We start from the raw sequence: 21,744 nt of genomic DNA, 5'->3' as shown, positions 1-21,744 counted from the left end.
TGATGGTGTGGCCACTGATGAGGTGGGGCTACTACTGAGGCTGCTGCCAAGGGAGTTGAGGTAAAGCCAACAGAGTCTGTAGAGGAGGTAGAGACTGAAGAAAAAGAAATATGTGAGGCCTCAGGAGCTGCTCCTCTACTGAGGAACACCAAGAACCACCTCTTTAAAGGGATAGTTCAACATTTTGGCAAATTGGCCCATTGCCATAATCCCTATAGTTTTAGGAGTAGGTTCATTATATTTAATTGTCGGTGCAAGCTATTTTTAGAGCCGCGAGCTGCTCAGAGCTACGCTACGGAGGCTAATCGAATTTCTTGGTTTCCCTCATTCACAATCGAACAACTCCAAAACGCTCTCGTGGACAAGTTGTGCCTTTACACATTCACCACGCTACTGTATGAGATAATAACGGCACGTTACGAGACGGAGTTGTTTTCGAGGCAAATTCATGCAAAACCGCTGATGTGCGTTCCTGTCAGGGGCAGTTTTTCGGCAAGCAGTCTCAAATGCAGAGACTGTTTGCCGAAAAAACTGCGCATCAGCGGTTTTGCATGAATTTACCTCAAAAACAACTCCGTCTTGTAACGTTATGTTATTATCTCATAGCGTGGTGAATGTGCAGATCACAACTTGTCCACCAGAGCGTTTTGGAGTTGTTGGATTGTGTATTTGATGAGTTTGATGAGGGAAACCAAGAAATCCCATGAGCCTCCATAGAGTAGCTCTGAGCAGCTCGCGGCTCGGCTCCACCGTTCTAAAAACATCTTACACCAACAATTAAAGGTAACCAACCTACTCCTAAAACTATAGGGATTATGGCAATGGGCCAATTTGCCAAAAAGAGGAATGTTAAAGTCATTATAGTACAGTAGAGTGTAGTAAATATAGTAATTGTATTGGAATATTTTATACTTAAAGCTAAAATGACCAAATATTCCCTGGACTCAGCCTCTCAAATGTAATGATTTTCTGCCTTTTTCCAGTTATTTCACTTAATTTTAATATCTTTGACTCTCAGTTTACATTTAAAGATTGACTTGACATAGTGAGTTTACCTGTGCTGAGCTGTATTTATGACTGTCCGTGCTGACCGGAGAGGGACATGTGTATTTTCTAAAGAATAATCCACCAAGGTGAAATCGTTTTTTAGATGCCCTCGCTGCCTCTGCAGCGTCACAATGGAGCAGTGCAGGATGATAACAGTGGAGGGCTTTTCTCAGCGGCCTCAGGATGTCACCGGCTTTGTTAGTCATTTCACAAGTGTTGTTAGTCAGCGCTTATGAAATCTCCATCTGGATTTAGAAGAGACGGAGCTGGAGTCATCAGCAGGAAAAAGCTCATGTGATGGAAACGACACAATCAAACATCAGAGGTCACTGTTGTGCTTCAATGGCACTTTTAATAAAACAGACATTTCATCCTCACAACAGCAATGTCTGGACAGAGAGGGCGAGGGGGGGCGGGGGCAGGTGAGGGTTCCCTCTGCTGATAGGCTGGTTGCTCCTGATAAGTGAGAAGGAATTGGATAAAGAAAATTTAACAGTGTGGGTAAGATGGAGCGTGATGTGTGCGTGCGTGTGTGTGTGTGTGTTGAACTGACTCATCTTGGCTGGCATTTATTTCTCCTCTCGTGTTGGTCTGAAAAATGATAACACAGCGAAGAGAACCCCCGACCACAGCTGTACGCTCTCCACCCTCCCCCTCCCTCACATATTTACAGAAAAAATTAATACATTCAGTTAATTCACTAAGTAACAAAGCTAATTAATCTGTGTTTTTAGCATAAATCACATGGTTTCACATCCAGGTTTCAAACAGACTCTGTCCCACTGTCCTGTCATCATCATCATCATCGTCATCATCATCTATCCATCCTAACGTCCCCCCCTCCCTCCTGAAGACTTAAATCCCATTTGCCCATATTTATAACTATTTACAGAAGCAGCAATCTAACTATCACAAAAACCCACCCGCCCCACAACCAACAAAGCCCCCCTCCCACCCACTAGAGAAAAAAAAATCATGACACCCGTGTTGCCGCCCTGCTCCGTACACTGCCCACGTCTTACCCTGTTCTAAAAGAGCATGCCAAGTTTAACAATTAACACAGAAAATGTCTCTATACAGAAAAAACACCCTTAAAAATGTTTTTTTAATCCTTCCTCCTCCCACAATGGTGGACATGGACATAAGACAAGATTCAGTGGCAACAAATAATCGTCGTCTTGCTCTGGTCTGGTCTGGGATTTTTTTTTTTTAGTGCTGACAGGGGCCGAGTTTAGTCATAAGAAAGTCCTGTCACGGGGGTTTAAGGGGGTGGCCATGTTATGAACAGTGGGAGGGCAGTTTCCAGGGTCTCTGAGGCAATAGTTGGCCAAGGGGGCAGTTTGAGGGAAAGGGGAGGTGAGGGGAGGTGTTTTAAGGGAAGGAAGGGATCTACGTTGTTTTTTTTGTTTGTTTGTTTTTGTTGTTTAGTTGTTTAGAGTCAGAGGTGGCGGGGGCTGGGGTGGCCGTTGTGGTAGAGCTTCTGCTTGATGTGGACCATGTTGCCGCTGGAGTCCTCCAATTGTCGGAGCTGCGCTCGGCGGCGGAGGTCTCGGAGGTTGCAGAACTGGGGCAGCCATGACCAGGAGGGGGTATCTGAGAGAGAGGAGAGCAGATGTTCCAGATGTTAGTCAAAGATTGCTTTAATTTTTGAAGTCAATAATGAATCACATGCAGGGTAACTCCAGGACCAGATTAACCCCCCAAACAACCCAGTCACCGTGTCCAAATGTGTTTATGGTGTAAGATGATGAATCAAAGATGCCAAAAATATGTTTTGTTGACGTTGACCTTTGACCTTTCATAACCAAAATAATGTCATTCTTTAGTCTAGGTGAAAATTTGTGTCAAATGTTGAAGAAATTCCCTCCAGCAGTTGATGAGGTGGACAGACTTCGTCTGACTGTAATGGCACAGAGGCAGAAAAATATTGATCAGATATTGGAAAAGCTTCAGATTATTACTAACAGTGTGGGTATGGATAGAAGACGATACAGATAGAAACAAACAGCCACAGACACTGTGTGTGTGTCCTTTAGATAAGACAGAGTTTCACTGACAAACAGCCATAAAGTGGAAAAGTCCAAAGTGTTGGGGAACAGAACATTTGCCTCCCTATCAGCACCACAGCAGAGTGCATTGTGGGCATTCCCCTGCTTTACTTTTCCTCTCATTCAGTATCCGTGACATTAAACACTGTAATCTTCAGTGTATGTGGTTTATTGTTCGTCAGTGTCGCCTCCCTCATGCAGCAGAAACAACTGAATTCGGTCCCCAAAGCCGAGCTGCTCTAAGACACCCTCAAGAGATCAACACACACAATTGTGTAAAATCCTTCTTAGCCGCGTTTCCTGGCTCCAAATCCAGTTAGAGGCAGACGGGACGTATCAACAACCAGCAACACAGACCCAGGCTGATCTCTGCTGTGCACTGTCCGAGCTCCTCGCTGTCACTGAGTTCCTCTCGGAGCACACGGAGAAGTAATTTGGAGCCGATATGAGCCTTTCAGTTTATCTGATGACATGATGTATGATGATCACAGTTCTGGGGTCAGAGGATTGTTTACAACTGGCAGCTGCTTCAACACACCTGTACCTGACTGTAGAGGCTGATTCATTTAAATTCACATCTCCAACAGCGTTGTAAAATATACACTTCAAATCCTGTGATATATATCTGACTAAAAATCTAAATGCTAAATGTAACATAAAGCACAACTCTTCTCATGTATGATATGACAGGTGTCATGGGATAAGCTGATGACATAATTGTCTGAAACATCACTTTCCAAAACGTAATAGTGATAGTAATAGTGAAAACAGTTGTAGAGTGAAATTTGTCCCTGTTTTGAGTTTGGCTCTGAATACCTGCTGATAGTGTTGATTATTTGGTGCGAAGTGCATTCTGGGATACTGCCTCAAGTCCACATAGAGTCACATACTGATACATCACTGAATGAGAACACTTCCAGATATTTGATCTGGTACGTAAACAGACCTCTGCGCTCTGTGCTCAGGGAACATCAGTAAAGGGGACATCTTCCTTCCTCTGTGTGTCACCGCGGTGACAAAAACACCTCGGATTCGGATGTTGCTGCCATTGTGGACTAGGTAAATATTACTGATAATTTTATGAAAAAAATAAACAATATCACAACTGAAGTTCAGTATTACAATTGAAGTTGTAATATTATATAATAATGACGTCACATTTTAGTATAGATAGATAGATCGGAAATCGGTTTTTGAGAGAAGAAAATCTGGATTTTATTTTTGGGCAAAATCAAACAGCCCTATTCAGTGATTATTTAAACATTCAACTGTTAAACCACTTATATAGTCACATCACTTATGATAACACTTTTTGGCGCACCAGGTGCAGGTCCATGAATGAACCATTGTTCACTTCCTCCCTGCCCTGTTCTCTGTTTCTTCTCTAAATCTAAATATTTTTTAAAGATTGCTCCGGTTTAACCAATAAAAAAAAGACCCAGAATCTGCTGCCTGGAGGTTTTTCAACTCATTGATCTTTGCAGCTTCGAACAGGACGTCAGAGTGGAGTGCTCTGGTGTTTTAATATGTCTCTTAGCCGCCGGCTTTATCACAGCTGGAACAACTTTTAATTCTGGGAAGAGAGCTGAGCTTTTTACAGTGACGTAGATAAAAGCCGTGGGGACGCTGAAATATTGGATGGGATCGGTAAATGGCGCCAATCTCCTCGAGTGCACGGTGGCGTCGCCCTTGATTCTCCACCTTTTGTGTCGCAGCTGTTGCACGTGTGACAGTTAAAGTTGAAGTGACATCACAGGTGAGATTAAGAGCGGGGCGTCACATGGATCTTCCTAGTACATGGCAGGAAACGGCTTTACGCTGAGGTTTCATGAATGTGTGGAGCAGACATTTGGGTTATCAACTGGAGCCAGTGAGGCAGAGCGAGGTCCACAGAGACAGGGAAGAGAGAGAGAGAGAGAGAGGGGGAGAAGGGGAGAAGGAGGGGAGAGCCCCAGACAGCAAACCCAGTAGCAAATGGCCCTGCTGGAGGATGAGCGAGCGGTGGAGGTGGTGGAGGTGTTGGGTGGAGGAGAGGTGAGGAGGGAGGGAGGGAGAGGAGTGAGTTATTTATAGCTGTGAATGGGTATGCTGTCCACAAGGACTGCTCTGAAGGGTATCCAAAGGAAAAGGGGCAACGGAGAGAGACAGGTTTTTCTCATTTGAATAAAAGGATGGAGACAGAGAAGGAGATGGAGGGAAATGATAATGCAAGAAAAAATGGGAGGCGAAGACACAATTGTTATGCTCTGTTAGAGGAGAGGCAAAGGAGAGGGGGAGATGGGGAAGAGGGGGGGTTTTAATACTGAATGCCAAGTCATCATTTCCCTCCATTTTTGAGTTTTTGTTTCTCTGCATTTTTTGCAGAAACACACATCGGTGTCGGACCCATCACGGATAAGAAGAAGAAGAAGAAGGAGAGGAAGAAGAAAGAAAGTAAATGCAGCAGGAAGCGTTGTGAAGGAAATGGCCAGGAGTAGATTCAATAAGTGAAGAGGGAGGAGGAGGGGGCGGAGCTACAGATGGAATTAGAAGGGGGGGGCAATAGGAATCAGCGTGTATCTCAATGCGCTGTATCTGTGTGTGTGTGTGTGTGTATCTGTGTGTGTGTGTGTGTGTATCTGTGTGTGTGTGTGACGGTGTGAGTGGGTATGTGTGTGTTTCTCACTTGCCATTCCAGCTGCTCTCTCTCATTCTATTTATAGCTCTGGCGGAGAAAATGTGTGTGTGTGTGTGTGCAAGTGCAAGTGGGGGGTGGGGATATGACAGCATCTCCATCCTGCACCCCCAACACTCTCTCTCTCTCACACACACACACACACCCTCTACACACACCCTTCCCCGCCCTGTCAGCCTCACCTTCACTCCTCATCTCGACGAGGCTAAACGAGTCTGACCTAGCATCAACGTCACAGCCGACACACACACACACACACACACAAAGCGAGGGGATATTCCCTCCCAGTACAAAAGAAGAAACCTATAACCCCCCCCCCCACACACACACACACACTTTCTCTATAACTGCTGCTAATGAATATGGATGTTCCTCCTCCTCCTCTCTGGGTGTTTTTTTATGATGATGTATTTTACACTGTTGTTCTAATGCACTAGAGGAAACAGCATTGTCTCCACCGCTGCTGCTGCAAAACCTTCCACACCTCTGCGCAAAGCATAAGCCTGCAACAACTATCAAAGCCCGTGTATAATCCAAGCACCTTGATTATTGCAGCTGCATCTAAAAACAAGAAATAAAAAATGAAAAATTGAGAAATACCTGATCTTTTCTATGCCACAAATCCACATTAGCTCACATTCAAATAACTTCCAGGCACCAGCAGCTGATCTGATCTGATCTGATCCAATCTGATCGCTGCTTGATTCTTCTTCCCCATCATCTTTGCCTGAGGAGGTTTTCTGTGGCAGTCCAAGTATCCAGGTCACATATCACCTACTTTAGCATTATCTTTAAAACTGAGGAACCAGGCCACCTCCACAGAACAGGCCTGCCCCGACGCCGAGCAGCAAACAGCACAGAACAATCAAATCCTGTTTTTAAAGCCTGGTTTTCAGTAGATCTCTTAAGCCCAATCATATTTCTCACCAACTAGCCCTGGTGTTTTTGGGGCAAGAGGCAATAAGGGGCAAGGGTAGAAACATTCCCCCACAAACTGAGACTCCACTACTAAACCATAACATGTCATCATCTGCATTATAACACACTGGTATCAGAGTGATGGGAACAGATTTAACCAACTCTCTCTGGGTGGACTTTTACATCAGACATGACAAGATGTAGAAATGTTTCTCAAATTAGCAACAAAGATGTAACGTCAGTGATTTTTAAAAAAACTTTTCCATGAAAAAAGGGCTTGTAATGTGTAGACACAAGACTGAATGTAATATAAAATGGTTGTCATGATTCTAAAATCTTTATGAACGGAGAAAATATTCACATTGGACCTCTTTGGTTGCTTGTTCGGCCATCTTGCCGTTGGTATCTGGTGTATTCAGGGAGCTCTTTGTTTGTAGTGTGGTTGGGATACCCCTATACCACCAGGGTTAGGGCTAAGGGGCAGAAATGGGAGTGGGCCTACATTTAGTTGCACATTGTGTTTCCCTGTGGATCTTAATCCTGGCACGGTGAGAAAGTGAAATACTAATCTAGGATACTAACACTCTGAGATGAATCCTCGGTGGTTGACGACTCTTCAGGCGAGCGCCAGACTGTGAGGGATTTCATGCTGTCATGTCGTGATTTCACACGTGTGTCTAATAGCTGCTTAGCTTTAGTGTCACTGAAGGCTTTTATGTATTTATTTCTTAATTTCTTTGCTTGTGTCTGTGCAGCCAAATGTTCTGTCTCAGTGAATCTGCTTCGTTGGTACTGAAGTAACGTTCATCCTTCATCTGTCTGGAAGAGACAGCACAAGGAGTGAATAAGATATTTCAGAGGAGGGGGGGTAGGGTGTTGATGATGGGGGGGTGGGGGGGCAGGAAATTAAGAAGCAACTATCACATCACAATTTTAACACATGGTATGTGGGAATGTAGCTTTCACTACAGCGCAGCAGCAGATGGTGGAGGTGAAGTCACTTCTCAGACTTGGTATATTTTCACACAAAAGCAAAGTTTCTCATTAGACAGTTCATTTATAGGCAGCGCCGCATTGATTAATGTTAACGTCAGTGTAACGTGAATTGACAGGATGTGCAATACATATATTCATGTATCTACAAACAAAGACACTTGATAGCTGTGTCCCAGTTCAGGGGCTGCGTCATTTGGATGCATTTTCGAACCGAGTGCGACTGCCCCATTTTGAAGGCTCCTTGAGATGCAGCAGAGAAATGCAGCCTTCTTTTCCTGAGCAACCCCATGATTCTTTGCATGTTGGCTATGAAAACAAACACCAACAAAGAGCCAGAGAATTACTGTTTTAAATGTATTAAGTTCAGTTAGCTAGCTACCTAGCAACAGCAAGACTTTTAGTCATGATGGAGGGGTTACATTGTGGACTGGACACTACAGTGACTCGGTATTAGAAGGTGATGAGACAGGCTGGGACACGCTGGACTAGACTTTCTTTTCACCTCTGTAGACAGCTGTTTAAGGGTTTATTCACACCTGGTTCGTTTGAAGCAGTTGTTCCGAAAACAGGGAGCGTTTAACCCCAAAGATTAGTTAGTTTGGTCAGATGTGAACACAGCAATCATGCTTGGATGCAGAATAAAACAAGTGGGTCAGATCGTTTGGAAGGAATGGTCTTGGCTCGTTTCCATTTTGCACCCTGGAGCGTTTCGTTTGCAGTGAGAACATAATCGACTCAGCGACAACACGCTGCTGATGTTCCATGGTTCTCAATGGTTTGGGCCAAGTTCAGGCCAGAAATGGCCATATAGCTAGGATGACTCGGGACGGCTTCCCTTTGTTTTTGGGCAGTGTTTGGGTCGGGTTTGGGCGTAAAATATGCACAAATGACTCGGATCGGGTCGGGTCCAGGCTTCAATCGCGGTTCGGACCAGGTCGAATTTTATTTGTCAGGCCTGTTGAGACCTCTATTCTATGTTTTTTTTTTGTTTTTCCTGGGTAACCTCCTCCTCCTTCCAGGTAAGATTTCTGACCAATGAGAGAACAGCTGGTTCACGCATGGCATTTGTTCACAACTTTGGACCGCTTGGGACTTTTACCATGTAAACGATAAATGACCAAAAAGAAAAATGCAACAATTGTATATCGGTTTAGCCCCTGAATCGGAACTAAGCAAATGAGCCAGAGGTCTGAATGCACCATAAGTTTGAAGTTTGAAGTGACAAAAAGCTTTCTACGCTGGACAGTCAACATCTGCCAATGCTAAGCTAAGATAAACTGACCTTAGCAACGAATAAGGAATAATGTTAAAGCAGGAACTTAAAAGCATCACCCATGCCTTAATTTTGGGTAGACCAGATTACTACAGTGGTCTTTTTGTAGGCCCTTCAAAACAAGCTGTTTGGCAACTTCAGCGTATACACAATGTTGCTGCTAGGATGTAGGCGAAAATTATGAAATATGACATCACTCCAGTCACTGTACTGACTTCCCGTCATTCAGAGAGTTGATTTCAAAATCTTGCTGCTTGTGTCTCAGTCACCTTGTGGTCCAGTGCCCAACCACATCTCTGACCTTAGGACCCTCAGGACGTCTGGAGCCTACTGACCATCCAGAGGGTCACAACTAAACATGGTGAATCAACGTTTTTATCATGCAGCACAAACCAGGGAAAACCTCAGATGATGTCGGGCATGCTCCGCCTCAGACCAATCAAATCTAAAAACCCTCCTTTTACACCACCTACTCTACGCAGTAATGTCTACCATCTTTTTAAATTTGACTAAAATGTCTTCATCTTGATATCTTGCACTTTTTGTCTGCACTTTTTCTCTCTTATTGTAAATTGATTTTTAAAATGTTTTATATCCTTTTCTTCACCCTAACTTACTTTCTTACAACCTCAGTGTCATTTATCATGTCCTTTGAATTGTCCATGTGCATGAAATGTGCTGTACAAATGAGTAGCAACAATAAAACCTACATAGCATCTTTTAAAGGTTGTTGTGTCCCCACCAATGTTGAGATCGAACCTACAACCACCAAATTGTACACCCACATCACCTGAACCTGTGACACTGACCTCAGACTAATGCAGGGAAACTATGCTACATGAAGCAGTGCTAAAGTAACGGTGCCAACGACTGAACCACTACCCAATGACAATGTTGTCACTGATTGAGCTGGACACGCACTTCTGGGTCATACAGCTTCTCTTGAGGGAGACATAATGTCAGTAATTGCATTAATGTTCATTAGCTGCAGACATGGTGAAGCCTCTGTGGCTTTGATTTTAATTACTCTGGATGATTTGACCTCTTCAGGACTGTGTGGTTGTGTACAGACTGTTACTGACTCACCTCTCCTTCAGTCTCCTGTTCTGACATACTACACCTTCATCACTGGGCGTGGTGCAAAACCCTAAACAACAACACACACGCACAGGTTTGCGCCAGCTGGGTGTGGTTTATCACTCTATTTCAATTTGGCATTCAGGACAGCTCATGTCATTCATGTTGACTGGAATCAACAGCTTGAAACAACACTGTGAACAACGCGGGCGAATGAGCACGTACTTCACATGGCTTGTCTTGGCTGAATTAAAATAGAAAAGGTTTTGTACTGTCTCTGCCAACACTTAAAAGCTGTGAAAAGAAATTACTTTAATTTTCTTATAGAGCTTCTACGTCACACCTGTCACCTCATGTGCCACTTGCACTCTCTTTAAACAGGTTTAGTGAAGAAAGATCAAAACAATTTTGATTTCTATACAATATAGTTTTATACTACAGTCCTACACATTTTTGGAAGAGTAAAATTGTCATTTTACAAGAAAAATGTCATCATATTTCAGAAAATAAAATGTGATGTTGAAGTCATCATATTGAATTCATATTACATTACATGAATTATACTAATTTATAATGGTACAATATATGACAGGAAATATAAATTTCATTCTCATAATGACTCTTTCCTGTAAAATTGGGTCCTACTCTTTGTTCTCTATTCTTGTAATATTATGACTTTATCCTCACAATTTTATGATTATATTCTTGATAACTGATATGACAAGAATAAAGTAGGCCTAATATTTATATATTTAGTAATTATTACGATAAAATCATAATATCAAGAATGAGAATAGGCTATTAAGAATTAATTTACAGGGAATAGTAATAAAAGGAAAATAATTGTTCTATTTACCGGTATATTCATATTTTTTTATGTTTGTATTTTAGTTTACAGGTTGATTTATGAAATAACAGATCATTACAAATTTATATAATTAATGTATGTAATGTCATGTAATATTAATGTAATATTACAACTTTATTGAAATAACATCACAGCTTCTTTCTTGAAACATTATGACCTCTTTCTTGTAAAGTCAAAACTTTTTTCTTGCAATATTTTGACTTCTTAAATCTATAATTTTATTCTTAGATTTCAGACTTTATTCCTGTACTATTAGCCTATGACTTTCTCTCTTTTCATTTCACCGGTTTGGCCAAATAATCTGTCATATTTGAGAGACTGGACTGTAGTAGCTCTTTGAACAAGCATTGTAAAGAGCTTTTGTTGAGCTGAGTTTACTTCAGTAAAAACTGTCTCGTGTGGAGTTCCCCAAGGGTCTATCTGGGGTCCCTGATTACTCTCTATTTATACACTGTCCTTGGGGAATAACATCGGACAGATTTAACTTCACTGTTTTGCCACTGACACACTGGTTTAAAGCCTACTAAAGCCATGTTATGTTGATCATGCATTAGCCTGCTGTGCCTCCCTCATAACACAAGCTAGCCTACTGTAAATGTCAAAACATTTCCTCAAGCTGAAAAACTCAAAACACCCAAATGTCATATGTGTAGTAGGAAAAAAATGATCAACAAACATAAATGAGCCAAAAATCATGTTAAAGAGGTGTTATCATGTTTTATTTAACTGGGGCATTTCACTAAGATGAGAGTGTTGTTTTTACTTGCTGCCCTAGTGAAGGTCGTTCATGCTTTTAGCTCCTCCAGGGTCTGATTGTTGTGATGTGCTTGTGGTCTTAGCAGGAGAAATATCAACACTACAGTTAATTCAGAACACTTCTCCCGGGCTAATTGCACCCTCAGAGAAAAGTGGCCAAATTACTTGGGTCCTTGTCCCTCTTCAGAGAGAGATCGCCGGTCAATTTTAGAGCAGATTTTAAAGTTTTAAAGTCATCTCATTTGTGTGATTTGTTGATGCCACGTGAGGGCTTCTTTCAGAAGTCTCTCCTTAAGGGGGACCTTATCCCCCAGGCCCATCAGCCATGGAGAACCATGCCTGAGGATTTCAGGCTTAGTTAGCATCCTCATTAAAATCCCTCCACAAAATATGTATCTTTATTATTTTGATTTATAGTTTAATTCACAAGTAAATTAGCTATGTATGCAAGTATAGCCATGAATGCTACAGTAGTGTAAATTTAGGGAATTTCCATTTGTCTAGACTCAGGAAAGCTATTTGTAGTTTTCCCAATTGGTTTGGGTCAAGTGTGTAGCTCATTATTTCAGTTTCTATTAATATTCTATTTTACTTTACTGCCTTAGACTTTGCTTTTTTGCTTTTGGAGTGTCCACTTTGTTTAATTTAGCATAACACAACAGTGCTAGCAGGGAGCCAAGTGACTGACAAGGCTTCAACTACATATAACCAAACCAAAACCAATCAAAGTGATTCAGCCAAATATGTGAAAACAGTCACCAGGATAGCCATTTTTAGCTCAATGCTAATGCAACATTAGTGAACCTTACCCAAGCTCTGAGTACTCTGTTTGTCTTTGTGAAGACATTTCTACTCATACACTCACATAACTTTGCGCTCGTGTTGATCCTGGTGTGCATTTACTATATGGGTTTTACACATGTAGCCTATATGTGGAAAAATGGTTCAATAATGCTCCCCTAAAAATGTAGGCAGTTAGGCACCTTGCCACTCTGTGATTCAATTACATTAGGCGTATGTCAGTACTCATAAAACAGCCTCCTGCACCCGTAGCCTACTTTTTCAATTCACTCTGCAACTTTGGTGCCATTATTGCAATTTAAGAGATTCAATTGCATCATATTTAGTGCAGTTTAATCTTAGGACATTCACAATGAAAAACTGCAAGGACCTGCCCATGGGAGCGCATCAGCCCATGGGTGCCCATGATGATTGCTTCAAATCAGGAAGTTGTTATCACTTTTATCACTGTCCAAATCCACAAATTTTCCACATTTGAAATTACTCCCACACTGAAGATATCTGCACACTAATATGATGTCATAGGCTACTCATAGTGTCACCTACTGAAAAAACAGGAAGTAACTGACAATGATCGGGGGGATAATACAAATTAGCTGCGCCAAGTCATCGGCAGCAGCTGAACCGCGCAACAGGACAACTGCATATTGCAGCTTACAGTTTTCTTTTGTACATTTTTTTCCTAGATATTTCACATTCATATGTACTATTTTCTACTTTGAATGTGTATAAATCGTCATTATAATCATGTCTGTTTCATAACACTTGTCTTTTGGTAGGTCTGTATTATTGCAGTCTGATTTTGTGTTGCCTAATTAGATCATTTTGAGTTTATTCAGATCGTAGTAATTACACTTAATGATGTTGCTATTACGTCAGCATATGACTGCTGCTATTTCCTGAAAACAAATGAAGAGGAATTTATAGTGTGATAAGGTTTGAGGCATTAGGGCTTTCCAAGGGAGAAGACGGCTATTTAAATTTAGCTTCACCTCTGCTGATAGCCTCCGTCTGAATCATCATCACAGTTGGAAGGTTTAGCTGTGATTTTCCGAGAGGTCGCAGTAAACTGAGAGAAAAATCTGTGAGAAGAGCCAAAAATGGGCCAAGCAATGGGGGAAGGTCATTTTCTAGAGCTCCACCAACTGCTGTGTTAACCTGGCAGGCACTCACACATACAGATGGATGTATACAAGGTGGATACATATTTCTGCACACACAGGATCTGTGCCACCATAAATCCTGCTCTGTTTTTTTGTGTGTGTATGACTTGTTGCTGTATAATCACATCACACTACACAAAATTAGCTTGGGTGAATTGTGCCCATGTGTATCTGCAGCGGACACCGATTGTCCAGCTCACCGTAGTAGCGGCTCGCCCTCCAGGCCCTGACGGCACAGTGTAGGACTCCGTCCAGCCACAGCAGCAGCCAGCTGATGCAGAAACCCAGCAGCAGCCCCAACATCAAGTCCATCTCCTGCTTGGTCACACTGTCACTCACAAAGTAGTTTTCAGACGAGTCCACCAAGGAATGGTCCCCATCGTATGGGATTACATAGTGGACATGATGCCTGGAGGGAGGACAGACAGGGGACAGTGATTAGAGGGTTACATACACATACAATCTTCTACAATTATTATTTGACATTGTAAGGAAAAACTGACAAATTAAAGGATGTACAGGACTGTTATATACAACATTCGTTCCCTCATTTGAAGATGGAAATTATTGTTCAATATGTCACTCCCAAATTTCCACAAGTTTTTGGTTACATTGATATTGGTACTTGTGACGACTTAAAATCTTTATTTATCTTATTTACCAGTATAACATCTAATTAAAATGCACCTGATTCAGTGTATATAGGACTTCTATAGATAATTTGTGTCCCTTGTGAATGGTTACAAGGTTGGATTGGAAGAGATATGACACAACACTATAAAAATTGGCATAAAAACTAATAAATAAAGTAGACATAGGTGAGCTGGTTGTTGATAACAGCTAAGAATAAGAATTAAAACATCAACAGGGGGAAAAGAAACATGAAATATGTTATGCTACATACAAAGTTCCATTAATCCATTTCAGTGTTTTCTTTAATTTACCGTATAGACATTAGACATTGAAAAATTTTAACACATTTTCCTTGACCCTGAGGACATTATTGGATTTATGTGCATTTATATATTCTGCATCCTCCACTCTAATTAAATGAGGTCTTGAAATTTTGAAATTTTAATCAGACTGCACTAATCCGCACTTTGCTGGGAGTTCCCAGACTGCACTTCAGGCTGAGACATTTATGGTTGGTTTGTAATTGTGAAGTAGCAGGAAAAGCTCAGGATCTAAAAATTGAATGAGCAACAACCTCATCAGAGGTGCCTTTCAGCCATGCACTGACTCCCTGGTAGATTGACCCCTACAGTATATTCACACCCAGGTCATTTAACTTATGAATTTTCATCTTATCGTCCTTTTCGTGTCATTTTGGAATTAAAAACATATTTTGAATTCAAAATGAAAACTACAAAATACAGTAGCCCTGAGAGCTCATGCAGAAACACAAATGTGCTACAAATTCAGAAAACAACTTAATCAGTACGACAAAACATGTACGCTAATGCACATACAACACACAAGTGTTTCATGGGGACACAAAAGAGTGATGGACCATAACCTGTGACGGAGGAAGTTCTGAAAGCGCCTACCTGTTAGTGGTGTTTGTTTGGTTTATTGTAACATCAATATCACATGATTCAAATATTATTGCTAATAAGTGCTGTTAGCTTAGCATTAGTCTGTCATTTTTTTTGTATCCTTGTAAACACCTCCGTTATGTTGTGAGTTTTTGCAGTGTAGGCTACGTGTCGTCGAACTGATGTAGCTGTTTTCTGAATTTGCAGCACATTTGTGTACTTGCATGTTTTGCCCACATCCCCTGGGAGAGGACGGAGGTGCTGTGGTAAGAAATATGGAAATATACCGATACACTTAATTAAAAGACAACCGAAGTTTACATGCCGATGTGTGTATCAGTTGTTAAAGCAACTTGTGCTCCAACAACCATCAGTTTTCCTACACTGACTTTGCCACTTGGTCCAGCTCTGACTGATCTTTAAAACAGATACATCCAGTCGATATGAAAGTCTCACTATCCTGGTATTACCTGGCCTCCTGAGAGCGGATGAAAGCTTCTGACGAAAACTAACAACACAGGCAGTTGTCTGACAAACGCTGTAAGGGAACACAGTGGGAGCTGAGAGACTTAACTGCTGGGAGTGAGAACAGATACACTCACACACTTTGGGATGTTACACTGATAACAAGTTTGGACTGTTGCAGGTTTTTTGAAGGGCATTACCAAAAGTTTTAGCACTCCAGCAATTTGGTATCACACTTGTCAAAACTGAAGGACTTGCAGGACACACATTTAATATAAACAAATGGGGGGGAGGGGGGCAAATTGTATGCAGTTGAATCTGAGATATCCTGACATTTACTGCTTAAAATTGACCAAGCTCCAAAAATGAAACATTAAAAGTGTCTTTCATTGGACACTCAATCTTTCTTTTTAACTCTCTGCTTTTCTTCATGCATCTGAAAGTTGCTGAAACTGAAGCCGAAGTGAAAATCACAAGTGGCTGAAGACAAAAGGAGAAATCTCCATCTCCATGAAATGCAAGTTCATCAACAGCAAAACCCGCCCACACAGTTTGATTGACAGACTGTATTATGCAGAGACACAACCCACAATTTGTCCTAAACAACATGGAGAAAAGAAAGTGGTGTTGCAGATTAGCACTCGAAGTATCTTTACTGAAGAAGCGTGTCCTCATGGGGGATCAAACCTCGACTATTAAACCTCACTGACCCGAGCCAGGCGGACACTGAGGTCCATTAACGCCAAAACATTTCTCACAATAAACAAAGCTAAGCTATGTGTGAAGATGAAGCAAAACCTTACTCCAGGTTTCTATCTTTCCCCTGGAGGCGTTCCCCATAGGTCCCGATCACCTGCGTCCTACAGGTCTGATGCTGAGAGTCTTCTTCCGGATCATCATCGTGCAGCCTCACAAAACAGCACCGCACCAATAAAGGTGCATCCAGCAACTCACACTGTGCCCACATCCTAGATCACTTCTCTCCCACGGAGGCTGCAGTTATTGTAGGCCAGGCATTTGGCCCGTCAGAGAAGCTACAACTACATCTAAAATCAGAGCGCAGAGGCTGCCAAATAAAATGACACTGGCTGTGTCCTCGAGCCTGATAAGGTGAGTGCTGTGGGCATCACGACGCCTCTGTGGCTCACGGACAGAAGGGCAGGCGAGCTCTAATCATCCACGTACGTATCCCACATTTTTTTCTGCTGTTTTTGTGAAAACAGACGATTGACTCTCACTCAGGACTGTTTCCAGGTCAGTGAAAGACACTGTGGTTACAGTAACCTAAAAATAATCTCTTTGGTATCACAGATAAAGAAATCAATGCTTCTGATGTCACTTTATTCCCTACATTTTCAAATAAAGCTCACAGCTCCTTAGCAGTGGCGGGGATGATATCAGAATATCACAGAATACACTAGTGGTGGAAGAAAAATCAATTCAGCATTAAGCATTGCGATATTTTACTGTGTCGATTGATGGATGTTGTGTTTTAATATACAAATTGCAAATGCAAATTGAAATTTTTGGCACTAGAATGCTTGAGTCGTTTTTATGTCTGTTGCGGTCAAAAAGGATTTAAGTGAGATAAGCCGACTGAGAACTGGAAATGGAAGTTGATAAAGTTTTCCTTTCAGAACATGATGTGCAGTTGTTCAAAGGTAATAATTCACACTGCATCACAATATTACAGAGGCTCTGAGAACTTAACACACTGCAACCTAAGAAAACACATGCAAGACAAATGTGCTACAAAACAACTTTATGAATTTGATAATACATGAGCTACAAAAAACTGACAACACAGCAGAGGTGTTTCCAGGGAGACACAAAAGTGATGGACCCAGCTGATGGCTGGTGCTAAGCTAACAGTAGATATAATATCTGAATCATGTGATATTGATGTTATCATAAACCAAACTAACACATCTTTTTTTTTTCAAACTCCTATGTCAAGAACTAAAGCGTCTGTCACTTTTTGTGTCCCTAGAAACACTGTTGTGTTATGAGTTTTTGCAGCACATGTGCTGTTAAACTGATGTCGTTATTTTCTGAATGTGTTGTGTATTTGTTTCTCTGCATGTGTTTTCTTAGGTTCAAGTGTGTTGACCTGCAGGGCCACCATAAAAAACACATGTTGACAAAGTTGTCTTTTTGGAAACATAATTGCAAAAAGGTAAGAAATGGCAACAAATCACAATATATTACTGCACTACTTAGGATATTGCAAATTGTTCAAAATCGCAACAATATCATATTGTGACTTAAGTATTATGATAATATCATATCGTTGGGGTTTTCACATGAGGCTTTCCAAACTTTGACTGATAGACCTTACCTAACAACACCTGATGATGAAGGATATCAACAGCCACAGGTTCACACACACACACACACACACACACACACACACACACACACACACACACACACACACACACACACACAGTGTCCTATTCATGCTGCTAATGAACTGCAAAACAGCCCCCTCACTGCAGTGCATGCACACTATAGACTATAGCTGTTGTTGTTTTTTTGGTCTAGTTAATGTGCATCTGTTCAGCTTGCACCAACATGAACAGTGACATCCCCCACTTCCTAAACCACTGCTCTGCTCTCTGGCTGTAGCTAGGCTGCCTGTAGGACACCAGCCAATCAGGAGCCAATATCTGAGGACAATATAGGGGTGAATCTATTGGCTCAAATGACTCTTGGTTTAAATCTTGCTCCAACATGTAGGAGACAGAGGCCCAGCTGTGGGCTATCTGGTGCTGCCTTACATCCTGCTCACTGCTGACGGAAAACGCATAATGATACAGATGAAATCAGATTTAATATATTAATGAGTGTCTTGCTGCTGTTGCATCCCCCACCACCTCCCCCACTCCAGCCCTGCTCCTCGGTGTGACAGCAGACGGCAGGTATGTGCTTGGTGAGCAGCCCTGTAGCTCCTCTCGAGCCTTAACCACTTCACTCCAGCGCTGATGATAATTGACCCGGTGGGTTTATTATTATTAATAAAAGTCCGTGCAGCACGAGCGCCGCGTGAACCGACACACACTTGATGCTCAGATTGTTTGTGAGCGGCCTCCTGCTGCTCACACTTCATTACCTATTTATGGCTCCGACACACACCTTCGCAGGCTGGATGGTGCAAAGCACAAACCCTCGCTGCCGATACGGGCTGTGCAGGAAAACACACACCGCGATCAGACGCGTTAGACGCGATAATAAAATAATAGGATAATAATAATAATAGCCTAATAAAAAAAAACAAGCTCCAGTCTCGTACACTATGAAATGAAAACATGAGCCGCCGTGTGGAGGCTCGGACGCGGCTCATATCACGTTTTGCGGGGCTTCACCGCCAGAAATCTTCGAGGCCTCTCCAGCAATTATGAAGAGACGGGTAGAAAAATGAACACCACACTCACACACTCTCTGTCACACACACACACACACACAGCACCGTGTTTATCCCTCATCTATAGCACGAGCATGATGGCATTTACCTTCCACAGTTGCAGTGACAGACGCGGTCCTCCCCTCGTAGATGCGGTAGGATGTAGTTGTGAAAGCGATCCAGTAGTGCGTTCATATCCATTAAACAGGCTATCGCCTGCAAAGAACCATGCCAGTCAGCTGGGACATCATGTCAGGCAATAGGCTACAAGGCTACTCCTACACACAGCCAATCATTCTGCTCTACCATGGTTAAGAAAAATAACAACAGGAAGGATGTTAAAGAAGAGGGCAGGAAATAGACCCTCCCGATTCCAAGAGGCAGGACTCTTCCCTAAAAACGGACTTAGATTATTTATTTATGACAGCAGGTAATTATAGGTAGGCTAACCTACTTCCACATGTCACTGATAGGCCTGCTTGCTCTCTGCTACTTCCTCTACATTCATGGCACATTTGTGAACAGTGTGATTAGAGCGCCTGTTGGCCTCAGTGAGTAGGCTAAATCAGAACATTCATATGGAGGCTGAGGGAGGTGGATGTGTCTTACCATTACAACTGAAGCACCAAGAATCATAAAAATCATGGTGGTTGTGATCATATGCATCAAAACTTCCAAACTGGCCGCCGTCCTGAAGCCCCGGGTTGTCTTTCCTTTTTTCTTTTTTTTTTTCTTGTTTTCACCCGCGGCGGTGGAGACGCTCCGGCTGGGCTCTGGGCGCTCTGTCCCGGCAGGAGCCGCTCATGGAGCCGCCGCGCCGCTCCTGGCTCCCCGTCCCTTCAAACTGCCCGGTCTCCCCCCCTCCGTCCCCCTCCTACACACGGCGAGCCGCTCTCTCAGCCCCTCACTGCGCCCTCTCCATCCAAGTATCCCACCCCCTCCCGGTCTGTCGGATGCGGCTGCCGCTCGCTCCGAGGAGGCAGTCCTCTCCTCTCCTCTCCTCTCCTCTCCTCTCCTAATTACCGATGCAAAAGTGATCCGTTCTTCCACGCGCCTTTCTATCTCTATCCCGGGTTAGAAAACCATGAAGAAAAACCAGAGACGGGCTCCTTCGGTATCCTCTAAGGGCGCCTCGGTATCCCTCCTCCTGCCCTGTGCCAAGTTATTCCACACCGGGGCTGCGCTTTAACAGGCTACCGGCGAATTCCCGTCCTCCATCGGTGAAAACGGTCAATTTCTCTCGCTTTCAAAGAGCTGCACCAACTCCTCTCACGGCCATCGCCCCCGTCTTTCTCGGAATAGCCTGCTTGATAACATCGACACCACGTCCAGATAGCTCCAGTCGGGAACTAGACCCACCCTACGCCCCAAGTCCAGTCCGGATCCAGCAACGGCAGCTGCATTAACGCCCGAAGCCAGACACGCATGATCATCCCATCCTGGCTTCCAGCAGCTACACGAGCATCCACTCCCACCTCCAGTACATGTGCGCGTGCGTGTCCTTTGCGCGCGCGCGCGTGAGGGAGAGAGAGAGAGAGAGAGAGAGAGAGTATAGTGGGCGGTATGAGAGAGAGAGAGAGAGAATGGGGGATGGAGGGGGTGGAGGGGGGGGACTGAAAACTGCCTTTATGGCATTGGCCTATAGGCTCATTATTTATAGTGGATACCTGCAGATGCACTGGAGCAGGCTGCAAGAATGGCACTCTTCATGATGCTTTAACCTCCTTTTTGTCTGTAGGCTTAACCCCTTTTATTCCTCCATGTGTGTATGATGCATGTGTACACACACACACACACACACACACACACACACACACACACACACACACACACACACACACACACACACACACACACACACACACACACACACACACACACACACACACACACACACACACACACACAGGCTTTATATATTTTACATTGCAGCTCTTCAATTTCTGATTCTGCGCAATTTCTCCTGCTTCTGCTCGGGAGTCTCAGATACAAATCATATCAAGTCTATATTTTAAAACTTATAATAGAAACCTGTGAGTTGTTTCTTTGAAAAAGCAGATACAGGGGTGAAAATCCAGAGACCCTGCAGTGGCGTTGTCTTGTATAATTTCTCCAAAAACTTGCAAACCTTGCTATTTGAGAGAGTTCTATTTGAGAGGAGATATTGGTCTGGAAACCTCTCCAATGGGATCTTAATCCACATATATCTGGTGCATTATTTCTCTGTGCAGTAAGAAAAAAAACTAAAAAAAAAAACTAATTAGCCCAAGTAAACAATGATATTTTTTAACAGAGAAGTGCTTTAAAAATTCAGATTATCTCTTTAAATGTGATGTATAGTTTTAGCACCATGGACAGCGCCGAAGAAGCAGCCGCCCTCTAGCTTTTGCATGTTGTAGCTACTAAGGACTAAAATTAAACCACTGGACAAAATAATCAATGAACTCATTCTGATTAAAATCTACAGGAGGTAAAATGGGAAGGGGGGGGGGTCATGTAAACATTTAACCACAGCAATCATAATTATGAGTGCAGCAAGGTTGATTGTGAGTTTACAACATTCGTCAGCGAGTCACTGGCTTCAAATATCTGCACAAACAAGCAGGAAAGTGCATGTGAGCTGATAAGGCCCCTTTTGTAGTGATGCTTGAAAAAGTAATTAAGTTCACGCTTATTTTTCTATTTGGTGGTATCTGAACATGCAGGTGGTTTACGGTTTT

The 21,744-nt window shown here is 42.7% G+C and overlaps 1 protein-coding gene across 1 annotated transcript; it reads right to left on the bottom strand.

Annotated features, from left to right (window-relative positions):
* Nucleotides 1–1,373: 1,373 nt before the first annotated feature.
* On the bottom strand, nucleotides 1,374–20,517 carry tmem240a (transmembrane protein 240a). The gene is made up of 4 exons (XM_085781282.1): nucleotides 19,634–20,517; nucleotides 19,134–19,240; nucleotides 13,822–14,030; nucleotides 1,374–2,640 (listed from the first exon to the last, which is right to left on the bottom strand). Exons 1-4 carry the CDS (start codon nucleotides 19,688–19,690, stop codon nucleotides 2,486–2,488), a joined length of 528 nt encoding a protein of 175 aa, XP_085637408.1. The 5' UTR covers nucleotides 19,691–20,517; the 3' UTR covers nucleotides 1,374–2,485.
* Nucleotides 20,518–21,744: the final 1,227 nt, after the last annotated feature.

The sequence above is a fragment of the Trachurus japonicus genome, chromosome 7 (assembly GCF_045865225.1).
Source record: "Trachurus japonicus isolate A0001 chromosome 7, Traja_1.0".
In the NCBI taxonomy this organism is placed as follows: domain Eukaryota; kingdom Metazoa; phylum Chordata; class Actinopteri; order Carangiformes; family Carangidae; genus Trachurus; species Trachurus japonicus.
This window is presented reverse-complemented; position numbering and strand designations above follow the sequence as displayed.